We start from the raw sequence: 24,535 nt of genomic DNA on the forward strand, positions 1-24,535 counted from the left end.
GCTTTCACTTTTTCCTTATAGTTCTGACTCAGATTTACTGCAGATTACCTGTAACTCCATCAGTATTTTATTAAATCATATGTCAAATGCACAAAACTGGCTTTAACTGCTGCTGTTGCTCTGACATTTGTATCTGACTTTTCTAATATTATGTCCCTTGGCTGAGTGGGAGATATTCTCTTCAGTGTAATAAGGAAAAAACATCTTGTCTTTTTATCAGTTGTATTTTACATTCAATTCATTGCATTCGATTGCTCTTGGTAAATTTGCTGTGCCACATGCCAAGCTCCCGGTTGTGCTAATGTGCTCTTCCTTCTTGTGTTTATATTGTCTTGAGCTTGCTTTTTTTTCATAGTTTCTTATGTATTGGCATGAATCTGTCATACTTTTAGTTCTTCAAGATAGCCATTCTCAACTGTTTTCTACATTGACAGACACAACAGATGTTCACATGCATTGCATGCTCTTTTCAGTAAAAGTGGCTTTCCTTAGACAAAATATATATAGATATAGATATAGATATAGATATATAGATATATAGATATATATTAGGTTATGTTTGACTCCTAACATCTTGCTGTTTTTTCTACTCCTTTCTCTCATGCTCATCTAGCATACCTTAATTCATTAGTGACCAAAGATTGAGAACCATGGCTATTTGCTCTGTACCAAATGGCTACCTTACATCTTTTTTCAGAATTGCTGACCAATATCCAGGACCGGCTTTATCCTGTAACTCATTGCTCTCCACCAACATTTTGGTCTTTTATTAAGCCTTTTAAAGCTGTGATCTCAAGCTGCCAAGAAGGGCTGTTTCTCCTGTGTTGAGTGGTAAGGTTAGGCCACAAAATAGAGGGCCAAGAGAAAAACCATCCCACAAAGTAAATGATTCTATTTTTCCTATTTTATTCCAAAAACCCATTTCTTCTCCCTGAACTACAGAGCAAGAGAGGACATGGAGAAATGAATAATGGTAAAATTTCAGTTTAAAAACACGCATTGGTCTTCTCCATGACTTTTGAATTTTACCATCCATTAACGGAGACCTACATCACTTTTTATGGATTATATTAATATTTGATCTGGTCACTAGCCTGTTAAAAACAGAGGCTTGATTTTGGTGATAGTATTGGCCTAAAAACCTCACTTAGCATGGAAATACCACAAAAAAAAAAAAAAAAGAAGAAGAAGAAGGCAGTGGCAGGGAGACAAAAATATAAACAACAAAACTAGATTGGGTCTTTGGAGCTTTGGTTATAATTTTGGCATTCCCTTGTAATGGGTAGACCCTAAATACTCAACAAAGTTTGTGGGAAAAACCAAAAGACTTAACAGTAGGAACACAGCCAAGCCTTCCTGATTAGCTGTCTTAGAGAGGACTGCACCAATCGGAAAAAGCTACCCAACCCAGACCTTAGGTGTATGTAATCAATAGGCTCCTGGTCTAGATTCCTAGAGATGGTGTGTGGTTGAGTGGGTGGTTTGTATTTTCTTCTTCCTTGCCTCCTAAATAATATGTAATTTCTCCAGGCCAAGAAATAAATTGAAAGGATTTAGAGGGATTTGCTTATCAGTGGAACACCACGTAGCATTACATTTCTCCTGCTTTGGGGAAGGTACATTGAAGTTTGGTTAATCTTCTGTGGTTCAATACTCCTCTTCCCTCTGTCAGGATGCCTTGAACAACAGATAGATTAATCCCCCTTATACCCACTCTCTTCTTCCTCCTCCCTCCCTTTTCTCTTGATCCACCCTTCCTTTTTTGAGCAGATGGAAGAAATCTTAAAACTGGAAAGAAAAGAAAAAAAAAAGATGCCACACCACATTTATTTATGTAATCCTAGAAGGCCTCCAGGATAGAAAGAAAGACCCCCAATCCTTGGCACAAAATTTGGCTAAGCTTAGCTTGGTTCTTCCGCTGTTAATTAAATCTTCAGTCTGCAAAGGGATTTCCTTAAAGGTTAATTCATTAGTAAAAGTTACTATGCATCATGTTGTTTTTTATTCTCCTCCAGTATATGCAATGTGGAAAAGAAGAATAAGAATATGGAGGCTGTTGAGGATGAGCAGAGTTTAAAGGGAATCTGGTGGCACTATTTGGTTGGAGTCCTATATGATCTGCTCTTGTGAATGACTGTGAATAATCAGTTTTTGTTACAGTGGGTACCACTTATGGACTCACATTAACTTTACATTTTTGCAGCTGATGGTGTAGCAGCCTATCAGTTTTTCTAGTTTGGCCTGGCTCAAATCCAAGTAATCTGTAAGCTACATGAGGACAAGGACTTGGTCTGTCCAGCCCCCTTAGCACAGCGATTGGCACATCGTAGGCAGCTAATAAACATTTGTTGGGTGAAGACTGATTGAATAAGTAAATGTATGCATACTTAATATCCTATATCAAGAACAATTTTCTGTTTTTATTTTCATATTTATTTTCTTAGCTCCAGTCCAGTTAACTAAATTTGGTGATACCGAATGCCATATCTGTAGCCCAGGGCAATTCTCTTGAAAGCCGCCTCATTTCATGGAAATATGAGTCAAGTAAAATATGTACACATTCATATCTAACTTGGCAAGTGATTATCTCCAGGAGTGGGCAGGGAGAAAAGAGGAAAGGAGTATTTTGAAAAACCACAATAGCTTGAACTTCAGAAGACAGTTTTAAAATTCACAGGGTGTTCCAATAAAGTTATGTGGGCACATAGATGTAAGGCCTGAGGGGAACTCAAAAAGCATCTTAACTAGATGGAACTTGGTCTCTTTGTCTCCATTGTTCAGAGCCCGCCTCACGGGATTCCCTGAGCTTTCACACTCGAGCATGACAAGTTCAACTCATTTGTTGAGTTCAACTCATTGTTTCATTTTCTCATATTAGTGTCAGTTGTTTGTCTTGAAAATGTCTTGAAAATGACTATGAAGAGGATGTTCAGAATAAAAGGAGGGTATTGATAGTCCCACTCCTAGGTCTTGTTTCTGTATTGGGCTTGAGTTGGAAGAATTGATAGGGTGGTGGGAGAGAGGAGGAAGGGTGAGATTATTGCTTCTAACAAGCTTGCCCAAGCTCCAGGCCTTTTTCTATCTTTGGTTGAGGCTAAAAACCATCCAGTAGTGTGTGTGTGTATGTACTTCAGAGTAAACCCCTTCAGAGTGGAGGATCTATAAGCATCAATCCAAAAAGGGGCTATGCAATGGCAACAATTTGATAAAGCCCTAGTAGATAAATTTTAATTGTGATGGTCAAGGTTTCCAAATCTCATTAAAGTTTATAGATTTACCTAGAGTCTTTGGGTTCTTATTTAATTAAAAGTATCTCAGACATGATTTAGATAGAGAATAAATGTTCATAATGAAGCTGTATGATTCCCTCTCTCATATGAGATACTTTAAACCTCAACTTTATCACAGAATAGAAGTATAGAGGGGAAAAACTAAAACACCAAGTATTTTAAGGAATTGAATTCTTTTCAGCATGAAGCAGCTGCAGAGATGTATGGCTGTTTTCTGTGGGACTTCAGAATATTTATGGGCCTTTCTCTTTTCCTTTTTCACTGGAAGAAAGGCGATCATCATTCTTGAGTGTGTTATTTATAATTTCATAAAGCTGTTCTGTGGCAAGACTTATTTTATCTTGCGCTTAATCTCAGTCAAATAACTGTGCTTCCAAGGAGCTGGGCGGAGAAAAATGATTATCCCCCCAAATGATTAGCCTCTTCTCAGTATAAGATAAAGGGCTAAAGGTTGGAATTTGAAGTCACAAATAGGCATCTGGGCAGGAAGGAGGGTACTTGGCGAATCTACCTCGAGCTGTTCTGACCATGGTAGCAGACATTTTTCTCCATGCCAAATAACAGATAGCAATGAAGAATGAAGTAGAGCCACCCCTGTGCTGAGATGGGTAGACCCCTTCAGACTAAATAATTAGAAGCAGGTGATTACAGAAACAATAACTCACTGGAGGAAAATGAGAAGCCAGTTCTGTGAAGCTGAGGGAATTGGAAGGTAAATATACCTATAAATTTACCTGGTGGGTAGAGTTTTGAGCTTTCTTCTGTCCCAGTTTATTCTAAGGTAATTTCAATAAACATTGGTAGAAAAAAAAAAGAATACAAATGCAATAAAAAAATCTTTCAAGAAAAGAATAAAGAGGACTCCTTCCAGACAGATATTTTATTGAAAGTTATTATAATACCTATCTTTAGTTTTATGAATCCTAATACAGAACCAAGTAATTTCAACATATGGATTAAAAATATGCAATATGTATTTTTAAATGGAGTAATATGAATTATTATTTTTAATATGGAACTTGGCTAATGCACAGGGACAGAAGAACATTTTCCTGCTCTTGAGAAGGCAAAGTAAGGTCTTTAATCCGCACTGTGGAGGGATGGCACAGCGAGACCCATGCATAATGTTCTGGAACCATGTATATGAGCTTCCAAAGGAAAGGTGACAGGTGATGCTGATGAGATGTGGGGAGGGGAAGGAGAGATGTCTGACCGGACAGGATATGAAACTCGTGCTCATTATCTGAGTTTTCAGAAACAACAGGATAACTCAGGTAGCTGTTGTTCTGTCATGCTGGTATATCCTTTCACCCCTGCACTACTCCTGGGTAGACAAGTAGACTGTGCTTCTTCATGCCTCTGAGCCTTTGCAAAGACTGTTGATTTCATCTAGAATGCCCTTCTCCTCCACCAGCAGCTCTCCATTGTCCTTGCTTCAGGGTTTCCTGTCCCTCAGGGCTCATTACCACCTCCCCCTGCCATTTGCTCTCTTAGCACCTTATGCTTACTCTTGTCAAGGCATTCAGTTTACCCTGTCAAGTTTGCCTGTCTACTCGGTCCTCTCTTCAGAGACTGTGAATCCCCAGAGCAGAGGAACTATGGTTTATCTATCACTTTATCCCTCATAACAGTTACAGTGCTTAACACATAGGTGTTCAGTAAATATTTATTACAGTAATAAGTGAATGGATGAAAGATGAATAAAGCACTTCGATGATATAGTCATATAGCATAGATGGTGGATTTGGGAGTCCATCCACTATCAAACTATTTGGTTTGGAGGCGGTCACTGATCTTGTATTCTTTCTTGGGGGACTTACAAATAATGTGGATATTTGACATATGGGAACCTAATGTGTAAATATCTTAAGTTCAGCCATTGGGAATTATGAGAGCTTTAGGCAATCGTTGTGAGGGAAAGATATGAGGATGACATAGAAGGCCCTTGATAAGCATTCCCAGCATAACTATACAAATGGAAGAACTTCTAAAGCAGTACTCTTCCCTGAAGGAGCATGGATGGTGGGCAGTTAAAAATAGCAGATGTCACTACAGATTTCCACACCCTTGGTTATTATGAGTACTAAAAGTTTTAATATGTGTTAACTGCTTAGCTGACATCTGAGTATAGCAAGTATTTAATAAGTGGTAAATGTTATTAGTAAGCATGATTCTAGAAAGTTCAAATATCTTCTCAAGAGTACTAACTTCTCCTTTTCTCTAAGGATTATGAGTAATTATGAAAAATGGTTATCATTGTAGGAAACACACACAAACTAGTACTACTACTGTATTTTATTTAAAGATAAAATTCCATAGTTCCATTCTATTCATAATAATTACATCCTGATTCTGTATGTGTCTGCAATAGTGAAACATAATTCACCAGCCATGGGAACCAATAGTCAAAAAGTGTGCCTTTTTCCCCAAAGTTCAGAGTTAGACCCTGCATTTACTTCTATGTAGGGAAAGAGACAAGAAAATTAAAGAGCTACTAAAAGAAAGCCTTGGGTTTTCCAAGAGTAATTTTGGATCATATTGTCATTACTTTAGGAGGTGATTCTAAGTACATATGATCCCAAAACTCTGGTTTGTAATTTGGGGATTTTTTTTAATGTCAGGGATAGGAGTAGTAAAAAAATTTTTTAATCCCTAAATATAGTGTTCTAAATCCTGAGTCCTTTGCAAATCAAAGCTTACTGCCCCTGGCAGAGCCAGGATTTCTGAAACCACAGTGTTCTGTGGCAGGCGTGGTAGCATTGGATGCCAGGTTCTCCAGGCAAACATTGGTTACTGCATTGGGCAATGAGGGGATTGAGATGTTTGTAATGGCTTTGGGAATTTCATTGGCAGTGGCTGTAATTGGTGATGATGGGGTCTGAGAGACCGAAAGGAAGGGGCTGACTTCACATAAAACCCACACAAATTGTCTGGACCCAGAGCCATGGGAAACAGATTATCTTCCAGTGATTTTTAAGCTCTCTTGGCATCTCTATGAGTGTATTTTTCTTTATCACTCTTCATGACAGATGCAACCAGAGGTGATAAATGAAAGTGGAGTTAATGAATTATCAGTAAGAAAGAATAGTTCTAAAGGGGATGAATATTTGGAGATAGAATGCATAGGTGGATGGAAACTTTATTTAAACTAGGAATGGCAACTAGGCTTGGCATTGCTGTTATTGATTGATTGATTGATTGACTTAGTCTTAGCTAATATTTACTTATTTTATTTAAAATTTATTTATTTTGAGAGAGGGTGTGCACACACGTGCAGAGGAGGGGCAGAGAGAGAGGGAGAGAGAGAATCCCAAGCAGGCTCTGTGCTGTCAGTGCAGAGTCTGACGTGGGGCTCATTCTCACTAACAATGAGATCATAACCTGAGCCAAAATCAAGAGTCAGACACTTAACCACCTGAGCCACCCAGACACCCTGCTTCTACTTACTGAGTGTATACCATATGCCAGGAACAGAGCTTCACTTTTAACTTTTCACTTAAATTGATGACGAGACACTATGTTTATCCCAATTTATAGATGGAAACATTGAGGCTTGGAGAAGGGAAGTAACTCAACCCCTGGTCACTGACTATAAGTGTAGGAGCTGAGAGTCACAGCTATGCTCAGTGAAGAGTCAGTCCTGCTCACTCTGTGGTCTGTTAGACTGCCTGTCATGGACCCTCCTTGAAGTCTAGCCACTATTAATAGGAACTACTGGTAAAATGTACTTCTGTTTCTGGAGGAACATTGTATTCATCCATATTCACATAGAAGATCAGCAGAAATAAAATCTCTGGGAAGTAAGACACAGGGTCAGTTTACTGGGGATAAAGGGAGTTAAAATGTGGAAGAGTGTATGTGTGGGGTCTACATTGGTGGTTGAGCCCCATCTGGGGGACACAAGTGGAGGTGAAGATAGGGAAGGAGAGTGCTGGGGACAGTGTCACCCAAAACACGGTAGCGGGGAGAACTTGTGCAGTACTAGAGGAGGCAGGGGAAAGCTGAGAGGAAAATAGTAAATATCTTTCAACCTCAGAGTCTGGTACTCTTCCTGAAAAGAAACTCTATGTCATATCTTTGGCTAATCAAAATGGCTACAACTTTCTTATAATTGTTAAAAGTTTCCATTAATGTTTCACTAATGCCTTTTTTGGTTTCTGTTGGAGTTATGCATTGCTTTCTCACATTCTGAATGACCTTAAATTTTATTGCCTGGCTTTCAGTTCTTGGGATGAGTTCACTAGATTTTCATTTAACCCACTAGCGTTCACTCAGTACTAGGAACCTATGCTAGTTATGCCACATACAGGCCATTCTGCAAGGTCCTTATAATGAAGTCACCAACAAGTATAATTGATTGCACTTTTGAAGTGTATTCTAGGCCTCTTTTTTATTACCATCCTCTGAAGAATTTTTTAAACAATCTTTTTTTTCCCTAATTGCCCTCGTCCCATAAAATTTTAATACCACAGATATACTGTCTATTTGTTTAAGCACTGTGGGCTTTTTGGCAGGTCAGAAACCATTTTAATACCTAAGATCCATCCCCCCTACACACCCAAAACAATTTTTGCTTCCTTGAGGGAGGTCTTCCCTCCATGCACAACTCATGCTTTAGAACTATCAAAGAATGATTGCGACCCTTCCAAAAATGCCATTTGCCTCTTATGATTGCCTCTGCATTTGCAAAGTTAACGTGTGTTCCCTTACCACTTCCCTCAGTAACTGAAAGTGGGCCCTGTACAGGCCCACACACACCAGGAAACTCCCAAGGAGGTGTGCTCACCATCTCTGTCTCTACTGCAAAAACATGGTGGCTCTAGGACACAACTGCCAGTTTTGATTTGCTGGAAGTGAGATGCACACTTCAGTACTGTCTAATTGAAAAAAAAAAAAAAAGTATGTTTGAAAATCCTTTGTTCTATTTACTTGGAGGAGGAGCAGGGGTTGAAGTATCTCCCTGTCCAATGTAGAATCAAGATCAATGACATGGTTTAAGGCACCTCTCTACCACTGTCAATTAAGCGAAATCAATTACCTAGTGTGGTTTTTCTACTAATCTTTGTTGTGCCCAGTAATTCTATGCTTAGCGTGTGTACTTCAAAAAGGATGTTCTCTGGAAATACTAAGCATATGGGTTGTCGTGTTCATTTCTTTGCTAGGACTGCCATAACAAAGTAGCACAGACTGAGCGGCTTAAACAACAGAAATTTATTTTCTCACAGTTGTGGGAGCTGGAAGTTCAAGGTCAAGGTGTCAGCAGGGTTGTTGTTTTTTTCTGAGAACTCTTTTCCTGGCTTATAGATGGCTGTCTTCTCCCTGTGGCTTCACACAGTTGTCCCTCTGTGCATGTCTGTGTCCTAATTTCATCTTTTTATTAAGGACCCCGGTCATATTTGATTTGGCTTACCCTAATGATCTCATTTTAACACAGACCCTATCTCCAAATATTTGTCATATTCTGAGGTACTGGGGGGCTTAAAACTGCAGTGTTTTAATTTTGGAACACAGAGTTCAGTCCATAATTAACATCATGTAAGAAGGGGTGTAAAAGAAGTCTATGTGAGCCACAAGTACAGACTTTGACTAAGCTGTATCTGTTCAAATCCTATTTCTTACTAGCCGTGTGTCCTTTCTGAACTTCAGTTCTCCTTAAAAGTATAATAATTATATCCATCCCAAAGGATTGTTGTGAGGATTATGTCTAATCAATTAATAATAACTATAACAAATATATATACATGTCTAGCTCAGCATCTGGCTTGTAATTCCTTTTCCTCTTGAATATGGATTCAGAATTCAGTGCACTGAGAATAATAAAATCAGCAAGTCAGTTAACATTATTAATATCAAGGTGGGAAAGAAATGAGAATTTATTGAATAAATTGAATAAATATACATTGAATATACTCAATGTATATTGAGTACTCTCATGCACATAGTAGGACATAAGACCTGTAGATTAATTATTCAGTAGTATTTATTGTGCCTGCAATATGTATCAGGTACAGAAAATAGTCTTCTCATCTCCTGTATCGCAAAGGCCCTTCTTACTACCCGTACATACAGTTTTCTGTATTTCTTGCAGCAGATTCCCTGGCACTGGGGAGTTTCTGCAGGATCCAATAGAAAAAAGAAAATGTTTCAAATTGAGTTACTATTGTTGCAACTACATTTTTTTCTGCTGTCCTCAGAAACAGTCCTACCTGTGTCCAGAGGCTGTCATGTGGTATTTCTCTGCTGGCCTACATTACTAATTCAGCTAATTGCAGCAATTACACGAAGAGATCGCTGCTAGCGAGAAAAGCCATTATACTGTTCCTGAACAGACTGCATTCCTCAGCATTCATTAATTATGCCAGCCTATAGATTCACAACCACCAAATCATACACTTGAGACCACACACCATATGCATTGAAACCCTCTCAAAGCTTGCAGTGCCTTTCCGTGCTGGCTTGCACTCGTGTATTGTCCAAAATTTGCATAGCCCTTCTGCTGCCCTTTGGATTCTCAAAATTGAAATTACAGTCAGAAATAGAGTTAGGCTGTACAATGTGACTTATGGGGATGGGATGATCTTGAGCCTCCTGGAACCACTCTGAGTCTTTCACCTTCTCATAAAACCCATACAGGTTGTCTGACCCCATAACCATTCACAGCCACACAAGAGTTTAAAATTCTTTATCCTACAGCATGCCCTCTTTAGAGAAGAGAAAGAGTAATAATGATGGAAGGCAAGACATAGTGATAAGTCTTTGATGCTTTTGTTCATGGGTTTCCTTATCTCTCTCTCTCCTCTCTCTTCCCCCACCCCATTATTTTTCCTTTGACACGCACAGCCAACATCAGATGACCTTGTTTCATCTGCTGAATGTTCAAGCGATGATGAGGACTTCGTTGAGTGTGAACCGAGTACAGGTAGGTTAGGTCAGTCTTGTTTTGCTTGCTTTCTTTTTACATTTGCAAAAAACAATACATACATATATGTGAATATACATGTGTTTTATATATATATTATAGTGTGTTAATGTGTGTATTTCCTATATCTATATATGTATAAGCATACATATATAAATATTAATATATAATCAAAAGCATCAAATCCCATGGAAGGAGCAGATAAGATCCCAGGGAAATTTAAAGTTATTTCCTGAAAACTAAAGAAAAAGCCATGGTGTGCCGCCTAACTTTGAGCAATCAGACACCCAGCTTAACTATGGGAACAAGAAAAGTACAGCAGCCACTGGCAGTTATGAAATTGACAGGGTGTGGGATCATGAAGATGTCTATACAGAAATAACATCAAAACACCATGAACCCAAAGTGGAACTATAGAGGTAATTTAAGCCTCATGAATTGTTCTGAGTCTGCATGGCAAACAAAACCGGAAGCCAAAATCAAACAAACAAACAAACAAATAAATAAATAAATAATAAATACATACATGCATACACACATACATACATACACACATTTTCCATGGGATTTCAACAGCAGTTAACATGGTATTATATTTATACTAATTTTGTTCATTGTGCGTTTAGAGAAATTGTGCAGTATTATAGCTTAGTGAAAACAAAATTAGTACTGAACCATGCCATGTCAATAGCTGAGATGCTTCAAAATGTATCTATTGTGCTGAAGTTGAGAGTTGGCAACTTGATGCTTCAGTGTGTTCCCCATTTGCACCCAGATACATTTTGATCTTTTTATGGTCTTTCTTTATAGTGAGCTATATATGATATAATGTCCAGCAGGCAACTGCAGTCCCTGATTATTTCCTATCAATTTTTCCAAGTCGTCTGTTTTGAGACTTGCTATAAGTTAAACATTTATATATATATAATAGAGAACAGATATCATCGAATTTCTGTGTATGTTTAATAGAATTAAAAGCTGGAGTTGGGTCAAGATCTTATTTCTGCAAAGGCTAAGAGAAATAAATAGAATATTCTAGTTGATTCTTTGGTTTGCTTGATTTTTTTTCTTTTCTTTAAAAAAAGAGGTGAGCCATTAAACATTTTCTTTTGCTAATTCTGGAGAAATTCAAGGTTTGTGAAAAAAATAATGTAACCAAAGAAAAAACCTTCCAATTCTTACCCCAAGATGATTTACATTTTCTCAAATTTTGTTGAAGGACTGACTGGTGTCTTGCAAGTGGCTTTGAATCCAGGAAGTTCTGTGGGTTCCTATTTTTAGCATTACATAGGGATATAATAATAGGTAGGACCTTTCCATTTTGGAGTGTGACCTGTTTCTTTGGGAGCTCAGTTGTGTAGAAGGAAAGTTAACTGTGGCCTGGTGGTCAGATTTTTTTTTCCAGATTATTAGACAATAATGTACTACATGAGGCTTTACTAATACTGGAGGTTAGATACATCCAATCTATACCAGAACTTGGACACCAAGTTTTTATTCACTCATTAATTCATGCATTCATTCATTCAATATTTCTGAGTGCTAGGGCAGGGTACAGTGTATCTCTAGAATTGAGGCCCTCCTGTTCTAATAATTTTCATAAATGAGCTGTTGGAAAGTAGAATTAGGAGCTTTGCTACCTAAATTACCTCTCCAAAATAATTCAGTTCAGCAAGTATTTTTTGAGTTAACTGTGTGTTAGGCATGTGCCCCATCTTAGGAATTCAGATATAAATATGACATGTTCCTCAATACATATGTTAAGTTAACTGATTTCATGGCCAATAGTTTCAGATATCTAGACTTTAATTTGGATTTTTCTATTTATCCTTTCTCTGGTTTTCTTGCTTTCATAGCAGAGATATCTGTATATATGCAACAATGTTGATCAAACCTTTAGATTTCAAGTCTTCTCGTAAAAATTAAGACTTCACCATTCCAAAATATTACCCCTGTCTTTCCCTACTACTTCCTGCCTCTTATGCTAAGTCATTTCCATAGCAACCTCCATAACAAAACAGAGGGGGATTCCAGATCTGATTCATGAGTACAGCTTCCCAGGTTGTGGGTGTATATTGCCATTTGGTATTGAACTTGAACAGGCCCACACTTGAATGGCCCCAAACTAAGTCCATTTGCTTTTTTAGTGGCTGCACAGGTGTTTCATCTGATTCAAAAGCAGAGGACAGAAATTCAATGCCAGCATTTCTTGAGTAATATAATTACATGGGGCAGGTGGGAGATAAAAGCTGTTTTTAAAACAATCTGTTGTGTTCTCTGAGGGGATGTAGGAGGGGACATATAAATAAAGTAGGTGACAGAGTGTTTACCCTGAAGGAGCTAACATGTAGCTCTAAGAGACTAATATTGATCCCTTCTGCCTGGGATTATTCAACTCATCACATTTGAAGAAGGAGCATTTCTTCTTTCTAAACTTATTTACTCCATAAAGTATTCCTGATAAGTGATTCAGATATACAGGGAAATAGGTCAGAAGCATATTTAATACAGAAAGGAGGTAGATATTCCTCCTGATGTAGAGGTTTTACCCTGGAGGCCTGATTAACACTGAGGAAGGTTACACACATAGAGATACAAAGCCCTCTTCTGCATCCCATGAGAAATATCTCCATAGCCTTCACATCTTCCCAAAACAGTGTGGGTTAAAAATCAGAAAAACGTAAGCCAGTTGTTTCTAGGGCTAGGTTTGCCCTGCCTAAAGAGAAATCTTTCATTGCCCATGCAACAACAGATAATAATGGCAATATTTGGATCTCTTCGGCATATATGATTACTCTGAGATTCTGTGTGAATATTGAGATTAAAATTTTGGGTTTGAACATTCTAATTCACTGCCTCGGTTTCTCAAATTTTATTCCTTCCAGGCCTGATGTTTGATGGAAATACACTCAGTTTGGTTAATTACCCAGGCCTCGTTTTATCTTATTTAACAATTACCTTGTCTTCTCTCATTTTGTTGGCAAGTTGAGGATTTTCTAGCTGTCTCAGTTATAAGGCATTTAACTTCTACTGATTCTTTCCTGATTATTTAGGTTCACTAGAAGCTCTTATTTTTCATAAATTTGCATAATTTAGAATTTGCTCTATTCAACAACTTTTGTTTTCATTTGGGCATCAAATTTTAAATGAAATTATTTTTATTTTCAATCTTCAAATCAAAATGGATTTTAAAGCTTCTGGTTTTGAGTCAGATGTAAGCAACTGCCTTTTGTGTCCACAACTCACTTTGGCACTTAGAGATCACGCTCATTTGTGTAGCTTAGTTATATCATCTTGAGGGACCACTTAAATTTTTTTGGACTTTGGCTGATGATAGTCTAGAAACCTTTAGATCTAATGGGTCTCAAATTTTCTCTGGATGGAATGAGTAAAAACGAACAAACAAAAAACCCCTGCACCTTTAGAGCCACACAGAGAGTGAAAGCTCAGTTAGTATTTGACTGAATTTATATGACCCTCAAAATACCTCATAATCGGGGCGCCTGGGTGGCGCAGTCGATTGGGCGTCCAACTTCAGCCAGGTCACGATCTCGCAGTCCGTGAGTTCGAGCCCCGCGTCAGGCTCTGGGCTGATGGCTCAGAGCCTGGAGCCTGTTTCCCATTCTGTGTCTCCCTCTCTCTCTGCCCCTCCCCCGTTCATGCTCTGTCTCTCTCTGTCCCACAAATAAATAAACGTTGAAAAAAAAATTTAAAAAAAAAAAAAGGAAAAGAAAAAAATATACCTCATAATCTTACATTAAAGTTGGAGATGTTTCTTACCTCTAACTTCATCTGCCTTTAAAGAGCCAAATAAAACCTGTTGAATTATTTAAAATATATGATTCCATGCAAATGAATATCACCCTAACAAAATCCACATTTCTTAAAAAAAAAAAATCCTCTACTTTTTATAATGAGTCACAGGTAAAATTACATTTTCTGAACATTTACTTTGAGAAACCAGCATTGAAACTGTGGTAGGTTCCCCTCCCTAAGGAATGTGAGGAGGAAACACACACACACACACAAAACCTCAAAGCAACCAGGCTGTAAGAGTGAGCATGTGACCTCCCTCACGACCTTGTAACCTGAGACCACCTAATCAGACTGCATGTTTGTGTGTTCCCATATATGGGAGACAAAGAAATAGAAAATGTATAAAAAACTACACCACATGGTGATTGGGGCTCAGTTCTTCCATATGAACCCAACTGAGACCCGCTGGCATGAGTAAAGTTGCTTCCCAGAAAGAAAAGCCTCAGTGTCATGACCCTCTGTGGGAGAATCCTGGTACAAAAGTTTACAAAATCATAATGAAGTTATTTGCATCAAATGAAAATATGCAGAAGAATATTTGAATAGCTATTTCAGGACTTAAAATTGGGGGTCAGGGTTTTAACTTTCCTAATTTGTGCACATGAATTGCATTCCCCACAGAGGAAGTCAGTATCTATTTAATATCTCAGACTTTGTCTTTGCGTACAAACCCTTTTTTTCCCAAGCACACTTCTGTTGATACTAAATCATGCTGTAAATTCCTATTTCATTGTTCTCACCTCTTTGGATCCAACAACAACAACAAAGTAGAGAAGCTGGAGAGGATTTATATGACCACTAGAAAATGGGATTTTTGATAAATGAAATTATGGAAGTCAAATTACACTTAAGATCTGTAGTCAGTTCACATCTGTGATTTAAAATGTGGGAGTCAATTCTGAAATGTAGAGAAATTGATGAAAGTCACTTCCTAAGTGGAAAAAATAACTTCTCTCCCTTCCTGCTCCTATCCCCACTCTCTCCATCTTTAGAAATAGAAAACACTGTAGTCTTAGGTGAGTGTTTATATAATTAAAAATTACCAACTTTCTGAATTTTATATATTTATGATCTCAGTATTCTAAAGTCCTGGGGTAGGGGTCACAGAGCAGAGAGAAAAATACAAAGAAATGCCTTTTACACCTGAGAAGTGGGCATGGCAACAATTAGCAACAGTATTGATTTACCCGGCCATTACACAGGGATACATTTTTCTAGTTGTCAATTAGCCAGGGGTTTTGCCTCCACTTTTGTTAAATGTCCTTTGATCAAATCTCAAGGGACAGTACGTCCACCAGAGGGCAGACAGTAAAAGGAAGTAAAGATGAAGCAGATCCATCCATCAATAGACCTGTGCTAAACAATTTTCTTAATGGTTGGATTGAGAGAGATGTTTAAACTATTGGCAGTAATTTGAGATCACAAAATAATTACTTTTCCCAGAGTGGTTCTCAGATGTGTTTTTACTCCTCAAATCTACAGCCCTGCATTTGCATTTGGTGTTATTGCTACTTTGTTCCTCTTTGTTAGTCGCACTATAATATTCAACCCAGTGTGGGTGAAATTTAAATTTGACAAAACACCAAGAGCATAGCCTTATTTATGTTCTCCAGGTGGAACTGGGTTCTTAATCTTTATCCGTTTGAGACGCCTCAGCATTTATAATAGGAAAATCTGGCGCTGAATTGTTAAAAGTTCACCAAATCCTTCGGTTTTTATTTGCTGGAACACCATGGAAAATGCAGCTGAAATGTTAAGACAATAATAATTTTAGATCAGAAGGATAAGAAGAAATACAGTCTTATTTTTCAGAATCCATAGTTTAAAAAAAACTGTGCTGGTCATTGACATTAAATATGATATTTTTAATCTTATGTGTGTATAGAAATACATTTTGCTTTTAGTGTTTTCAGCAAGCTTGAAGAATTAGCAACTTGTACATTTTATTTGGGTTTTTATTCAATTTTAGAAATATTGTTCCACATGGAAAAATTGGCTAATGACATGATAATTCTATTTACAAATCTTGAATCGCCACATGGAAAAATTTTTCTAAAATTAAATGAAAATCAAGTGTATAGTAATATAGTCAACGCATAAATAAAATGCCATAGGAATGTTTGAGCGTCACGTGTCCAGAATCCACCGTGGAGCCCAAGTCCAGTTTAAAACACTTCGAATAAAAGGATAATGGGAAGTAATCTCAAAATGGTTTTACTTTTGTTAAGAAGAATGTACGCAGATGTAAGTTTCGTTAGTTCAATTAATCATTGTTGGGTATAGACTTTAGTCCCTTTTACATTTGAGTTATAATACATGTCTGGTGTACACAAAGGGAAAGAGTTATTGACATCTTTAGATCCAGGCTAAATTAGGGTAAGAATAGAAATATATAGGAAAGCCTACTAATTGGCTGGTGGGCAATTGATAGCTCAGGCATGATATACAGAAAATATGTGACTCATGGATTGACCATTATCATGGTTTTCATAACAAATACAGTAAATCTAATAACCAGAATGATAAAAATAAAAAAAAATTCCATTTATGTCCATTACTCAACATTTTGTGGTATGTTGACAAGGGAGGGGAATCAATGAGATCAATGTGTAAGTGTACACATTTCCATTTGAAAGTTTTGGAAATTATTTGTACAATTACTTTTAGTGACTGCTATGTGTAGCCACTAGAATAGGTGATAGGAAAACAAAAATAAGGGGCACCTGGGTGGCTCAGTCAGTTAAGCGGCCGACTTCGGCTCAGGTCGTGATCTCACGGTCCGTGAGTTCGAGTCCCGCATCGGGCTCTGTGCTGACAGCTCAGCTCAGAGCCTGGAGCCTGTTTCAGAATCTGTGTCTCCCTCTTTCTGACCCTCCCCCGTTCATGCTCTGTCTCTCTCTGTCTCAAAAATACATAAACGTTAAAAAAAATTTTTTAAATAAAAAAAAATAAGACATAACACCTCTAAGAGTTCATAGTCTTTTAGGGAAGACAGATACAAAAATAAAGGGAATAAAAAGGAAAGAAGGGAAAGAAAGGGAAGAAACAGTGTGGACGATGAATGGAAATTCCTAGAATGTTATCCGAACTCAGAGGAGATGTTGCTAATTCAGCGATAGCATACCCCATCTAAGGATGGCCAAGAAAAATCATAGAAGATGATACCAGTGACAGAATCATTTAACCCCAAAGATCATTCTTTTGTATCCTAGTTTGGGGGCACAGAATTTCAGATTCACTATGATTGAGAAATTAGTACAGTTCAGTAATAAACTTCTCTTTGAACACATGTACAGTATGGTGTAGGTCCAGGGCTTCTTAGGTAGTAGGGTAAGGATGGGCATGGCTAAGGGCGCATTCCAAGACAAACTCATGAGAACTTCCTGATTTCAAACGCCAATGCAAGTAGTTGATAACATGTGAGCTTAATGAAATCATTAAGCAAGCGTTCCTCCTGCCCCCACCAAGTATCCTCCAAATTAATAAAGAGGGATTGGGTTTCTAAAGAAAGTTTTTTATGAGTTTTTCTTTGTTTTTGTTCTGTATTTTTTCTCCCATAAGTCCTAGTATATATACTGTGTGTATATATATATGTATATATATATATATATATTTATATATAATATGTGTGCATACTAAATATATAGTACCTATCCCTCCATATATATGTAGACACAGTATAAGTGATATTAGACTAATGTAAACAGAGATTAACAACAGTCCCTGCCATCAGTCATGTGTTTACACAGAAATTCACACCATCATCTTTACATCAGCCAACATAGACATGCATGATACTGTTTTAACTTGGCAAACAAAGCATGTGAACTTTTCTTTGGGTTTTATTTCCTTCTGTATCATAACTACAGTGATGACTACATAATTCAGTTATCCTTGGGAGGGGTGGAGAGAAAAAATTATACAGATATATCTATCCATATATGCACATTCCTGTGTATATATATAAATAGATATATACCTTGTATATATTTGAAAAGCATTTTCTGCTGTTTTCACCTCATCTTGTGCCGCATGAATTTTTGGTGTTCAATTTACTTTATTTTGTTTTGATTCATATTTAGTCTTTGGTCATTATGGCTATGTTAAACTCATTGCTATATTTATTAGTAATTATAATCATTTTTTAAATACTGAGAGATATATACATATACAAAACAAACAAGGCAACAAAATCTTTTCTTGCCATCCTAATCTCTAATTTCTCCCCCTTCAGCATATCCCTCCAGTATTTATATTTATGTTCAAAACAAACCCCAGCAAATCCAAGAAAGTTGTGTACAAAAGAATGAAACACTGTGTTTTCTTCTTCTCCCTCCTATACATATTTTTTGCTTTAATTTCCTTCCTTTTCCCTTTTCATTTTTCCCCATATCTGCACAGGCCACTTGCCTTTACTCCCTACCCCCCTTAAGACCATGTAATTAATTGAAAGGAGGACAGATGAGCCAGAAAAAAAACATAAAATAAAAAAAGAAAGAAAAGGAAAGACAGACAGACATCCAGATACAACAGAGAAACACATCCCTGTCCACAAATTTCAGATGGCATAAAAAGAATTTTATTGCAGATGTAGAATATTTGTTGTATCTTTTATTTCTGGACAAGCCCAGGATCATTGTGTGGCATGCAGTGACAGTTTTGTAGCTAATCAACTAACCATGGCCTTCATTACCAATGCATGGCTGTAACGATGCCATCTTGTGTTTCATCCAAGTGACACATCCAGGCTAACCCAGCAAGTCCAGTTGTATGAATTGTGGGGGTAACTTTTGTAGTTATAATTTCACGGGTTCTCGTTTTTATTATTTCCATTGGGTCACGGCGGCCCATGAGCTGCTCTCACGACACATCTGTATGCTTTTGTTCTTGTGTTTGCTTTCCTCAGCACAGCAGTCAGGCATGTGTCTCTTGTCTGGCACATCTGTCTTGCCATCTTGTCTTGGAGTCCACTGTTATGCTGTCGTTCTGTGATTCTGTTCTCTGTTTGTAACATGTGGTTTGAAATGCCCTCCCTTTATTTCTCACTCCTCTATTGTTTCTACTTTGAACCTTACCCCTAGGGAACTTCACAAAGGAGCAAAACAAATTTTCAGTCGAAATGTAAGGCTGATAACTGTGGTTTGCATCTGGAAGTCATAAGTTGCACTTTTTTACCTGGCGAAGGGGGCAAAACTTATAGTGGGAAACTGCTAATGATAATAGTCAAACAACCATCCAATCAGCAACAATAAGAAACCCTTGTTGATTTTTTTGACATAATTAAATGGGCTTACTGTTAAAGAGATTCCGTGTAAGAGCTGATTTCCAAAGAGTTTTTCTATTGATTATCAATCTGCTAGTTAAACCTTGTCTTCAGGAAGAGATCAACAGAAAAGTTTCTCAGAAAGTGCTAGTAAGGGAGCATCATCATCATTTCTTCTACATAGAGCAATGCTTGTTCCTGAATTGGTAAGGAAGTTTTGGAAATCTGAATGTGTTTTATAATGAAATTCATTTATTTTTATATATTTTAACCTAAAATGTAAATGTGTTTGGCAACTGATTGGAGGGAGAAAAAAAAAAGCTTCTTAACTCACTGGTTCTACCTCATGCATATTTTGAAGTAAGATTACCTTTTGATCTTTCAAAGTCAGATATGATATGTATTTTATATTATTTTTTAATTCATGGAAGCATTATAGAGCCAACACTTCAACTTAGACCCAAATCCTTTCTTTTCCCAAAGAACACAACATACATAATAGTTTTGTTTCTGAGAATAGAGTGTTAATTTCTTGAGACAGAAGTGGAAGAAAGTGCCCAGTGACTTATTCAGGTGCTGGATTATACTTCTGATGATCCAGGAAATTTGCAGGATGACTTGGAATGAGTTGGTTTTCTTGACACTAGCATGAGGAAAATGAATCTTTGTAATAGGCTCACCTCCTTATTTATAAAGGTTGAGCAAGAGAATACAAAATAGGTACCATAGATTCATAGATTAAAGACTTTAAAAATAGGTCTAAGATTTCTAAAAATCCCTATTGCTAATCTGGACAAGAGAAAGCATTTCAAGGCAGATGGTTTTATGAGATGTTTCAGTCATCTTAGGGTAGCTCTGTGCTGTTCTTTAGGGGAAGAGGACTGAGCACCATAAAGTAAGAACTTCTTAATAAAGACAGGAAGGGAGAGAGGGAAGAAGGAAAAGAGAGAGGGAGAGAGAGAGAGAGAGAGACGAGGAGGAAGGGAGGGGCATTCATGATGAACGAGGTAAAGCACCTTGTACATGTTAAGAAACAGCACACACACAGACACACACAGCCCTAATTTGTTGTGTCTGTAGTGTACAATATTCCCACCATGGCTAACATCAAGCCAAAAATATGACACCTCTAAACAGAGAACTACTACATGAATATATAGTATTTTCACTAAATAGATACTACAGATATCAACCATCTCAGGGGCATAGATAACAGTAAAATGTGGTAACATACCTAGGAAGTAATGAGTTTAAAGTTTTTATTACCTTTGTTTTTAACATAATGTACTTGTCTGCAATTTTATATACTTTGATTTTTGATGATGGCTGTTAAACAACCAACTTGCAAAATACCTGAAAATGTGCTAGTAATCAGCTGTCATGAGCTGGTTTGCATCCCACTGGCCCAGGTGCCATGCTGGGGGCATTCAAACACCATATTTATTTAAAATGTTTTTAAGTTATTATGAGTGGGAGACTGTTAGGGCCATCTTACAATTGAGAAAATCAGCACTCAGAAACTTTGTTTTTCCAAGATTGCATTATCTGCACATAGTGGCAGAGGTAAGATTCAAATCCAAATGTGTTTGAAAATGGATGCATTTTATTTCTACCACAGTGTGCACAGAGGATCAGGATTAAACGCTTATTAAAACACTAAATTTTGGAACTATCATGTGCTCATTTGTGGAGCATTCAGTAGTATTGTTTCCTGAAAATAGAGTTGCCAAATATCCTCCCTTAGTAACTGAAGATGAGCAAGATATTTCTTAGGTTTGCTAATCTTGCTTCCTGAGCTTTAGAAAAAATACAACAGGCGTGCCTGGCTCAGTCAGTTAAGCGCCCCACTCTTGGTTTCAGCTCAGGTCATGATCTTGTGGTTCTGTGAGTTAGAGCCCCACATTTGGCTTGTGCTGACAGCTTGGAGCCTGCTTGCAATTCTGTCTCCCTTTCTCTCTGCCCTTCTCCTTCTCTCTCTCTCTCTCTCTCTCTCTCTCTCTTTCTCTCTCTTTCTCTCTGTCACACACACACACACACACACACATAAATAAATAAACATTTTAAAAAGACTATAACAGATGCATTTCTTAGTGCATAATTATAATCTCCAGCATGATTCCATGAGTCAGTTGTTATGATTTTGTAACTTTTAGAACATAATGAACTTTATTTAGTTATAGTATTTGAGGCATGTTAATTAACCAAATGCACAGTAAAATATATCATTGCCCTTTACTTCCACATTTTCTCCTAGAGTAAAGTAGTATACTGACACTTAAAACAGCATGAGAACCATTGTATTGCAGAAAATATTGAAGCTTAAAAAAGTCATTTTCCTGTTACATACTTAATCATTGCTTTGTAAAAGAGTTTGAGAGACCTGGGAATTAAAAAGGAAAAGAGTTGGATCTTATTAGCCCTTCTAATTTGATGAAAAAAATTCTCTGATTGGGTTTCCGATAGTGCAGTATTTTACTCTGATTTGATGTCAAGTTTAGTTGCCCTGTGGTCTGACTTTCAGTGACAGTATACACAATATTGAATAAAGTCCCCTTAAGTGATTTCTAGGTCTTTTCCTCTAGGTTTGCCACTGCTACATCTTTGTTCCTTCATTCAGTAAGTACTCCTTGAACACTTAAGTAATGGTCAGGCATAGTCCTAAGTATTTTATATTTTTAAACTCTTTAATCCTCATAATAAGCCTGTGTGGGGCTATTGTTGTTGTTTTTATTTTAAAGATGAATAAACTGGGCACAGAGGAGCTAACCAAATTGTCTAATGTCACCCAGCAAAGAAGTACAAGAAATGGGATTTGAACCCAAGCCAGCTGGCCTGCAAGTTCACACACTGCTCACTATGCTATCCTCTTATTATGTAGCACTTACTCTCCGTTAACCTTGATATGTGAAAGTGCTACCTGCTTCCTGCATAACAATGAAAGAAAGTTTGTGTAGTGAGTATATTAAGTGGTTGGGTAATACTGGTTAAACAGATTAGTTACTGTGTATCTCAAAGGCTTCAAAAACATTGCTTGATTGGGGTTAGGAAACTGCTGTTATGATTTATCCACACAGCTGTGGTTGAAACAACTTACCTGGTTTCCTGTGAGGTGGAATGGTTCCAATATTCAGGATAAATACCATCACTTCTGTGAGGTTATTCCGTCTTGATTTGCCTATGTAACAATTTGTGCAGTGCGCTTCTCGCTCATTACTCATCAGCAGCCCTGCTTAGCACATGTGATCAGACAACAGCCCCTCCAAGAACACAGGCTCTCAGCGAGAGTTCTGGTAAGATGCTGTATTTCTTTATTTCAGAAATAATTATGTTCCTTGGAGCACAGTGCTTTCGATGTTACAGCTAATAGAAAGCAACAAAATCCACGAACATGGACCTCAGAGGACTTCTTTCTTACCTTAGCACCTTTTCTGTTTTAAATCCACCTGTTTATCATCTCCTTCATTTTTTTCTCATGTTCTCACAGTATGTATCTCAAACTATAAAAAACAATCAAAACCAACAACAACAACCAAAAAACCAGAACCAAACCTTTTTGGGGCCCTTACATTTTCTGAAGAAAAGAATCTTAAAAAGGGTTATTAAAAAGAAAGCATCTTTTTCAAGCTGTGCTTGCTTTTATTAGAGTCCTTTCAAGGAAACTAGAGCTTGCCCAAGCATCTGAGAGTCTCATTACAAGTGACATCCTTCCTGGCCAGTTCCGAAGCCAGATTCGAAACCAGAAAATGTGTGCAGTTGAGATTGCTTGAGTAATCCTCTATTGTCGAGTGCCATGGCCGTCTTAGCTTGGAAGCCAAGAGACACCCTTTATACAAAAACATAATGAGAGTTGGCAACATTGTATTGCTGAGTGTTCCAACTGGTCTGATCAATCACCCAGGGCAAAGGTCAGGCGAACTTTTTTTTTTCTGTGAAGGGCCAGGGAGTAAATATCTTCGATTTTAAGAGGCTTCCCTTACCCATCATAACTATTCGTCCTTGTTGTAACATAGAGGCAGCCACTGACGATAATACATAAATGAACGAGTGTGGCTATGTTTCATTTAAACTTCATTTTAAAAAGCAGTCATCGGCGCGCCTGGGTGGCGCAGTCGGTTGAGCGTCCGACTTCAGCCAGGTCACGATCTCGCGGTCCGTGAGTTCGAGCCCCGCGTCAGGCTCTGGGCTCATGGCTCAGAGCCTGGAGCCTGTTTCTGATTCTGTGTGTCTCCCTCTCTCTCTGCCCCTCCCCCATTCATGCTCTGTCTCTCTCTGTCCCAAAAATAAATAAACGTTGGAAAAAAAAAATTAAAAAAAAAAAAAGCAGTCATCAGACCATATCTGGTAGTTTGCTAAACCCCTGATGTAAAGAAATCTGATAGGCTTCTCATAGTGTGTTTCCCTCTCTCTCTCTCTCTCTCTCTCTCTCTCTCTCACACACACCCACACACACACACACAATTTCCTAATGTCTATGCATATATGAATCCTTGCTCTTTTTACAGTCAATCCTAACAAATATTTGTTGAGCTCTCCACTAAGTCATGAGAACATGTAGAATACAATAGGACGTTAAGACTCATTGTTTAAGCATGTAATTATCTCAGGGGCACCTGGGTGGCTCAGTCAGTTGAGCATCTGACTTCGGCTCAGGTCATGATCTCACAGTTTGTGGGTTCGAGCCCGGCATCAGGCTCTGTGCTGACTGCTTGCTCAGAGCCTGGAGCCTGCTTCCGATTCTGTGTCTCTTTCTCTCTCTGTCCCTCCCCTGCTCACGCTTTGTCTCGCTCTGTTTCTCAAAAATGAATAAATGAAAAAAATTAAACATGTAATTAGATATGAAACAGGACAACAAACACACATACACTACCAGAGTCATCTTCCATCAGGTTCATGTGTACTGCATTTCTGGTAAGAGCTTTATGCTTTGCCCTCCCTTTTGCAAATCTATCTTTTGGGCTGGGCGTGGGCTGCCTTCTCCTCTGCTTCCAGCACTCTTTGGCAGAGATTCCTTGAACTCCAGCCCACATGCTGTGTCACATCCCAGCAATTCTTCTCCAAACCTTGGCTGTGGGTTATTGAGCTGACAAATGTCTAAATGACTGAGATATGATATTTGCAACCTGCTGAGAACCTCTTCTTTCCCTGTACTTTTTGATTTGTAGCTTTATAAGTTTTACGGAGAAAAGTGAGAAAAATGTTTTTGGTGATACCAGCACTGAATGGGGCAGACAAAATTGAAGGGATGCA

General features: G+C 37.9%; 1 protein-coding gene across 40 annotated transcripts in view; it reads left to right on the top strand.

Moving 5' to 3' along the window:
- Positions 1–24,535, top strand: part of NRXN3 (neurexin 3) — a 1,583,151-nt gene that overhangs the window by 1,518,323 nt on the left and 40,293 nt on the right. For 23 of the 40 annotated variants that reach the window (XR_005791087.1, XR_005791089.1, XM_040477865.1 and 20 more), the window contains one exon: positions 10,131–10,218. Coding sequence is in view for 37 of the 40 variants with exons in the window: in XM_040477865.1 (XP_040333799.1) it covers positions 10,131–10,218 (88 nt within the window). In the remaining 3 variants the exon portion in view is untranslated. The remainder of the gene's footprint in view (positions 1–10,130; positions 10,219–24,535) is intronic. The other 17 variants (XR_005791088.1, XM_040477866.1, XM_040477881.1 and 14 more) reach the window with 1 other exon arrangement.

The sequence above is a fragment of the Herpailurus yagouaroundi genome, unplaced genomic scaffold (assembly GCF_014898765.1).
Source record: "Herpailurus yagouaroundi ecotype Mexico unplaced genomic scaffold, PumYag 141, whole genome shotgun sequence".
Lineage (NCBI taxonomy): Eukaryota > Metazoa > Chordata > Mammalia > Carnivora > Felidae > Herpailurus > Herpailurus yagouaroundi.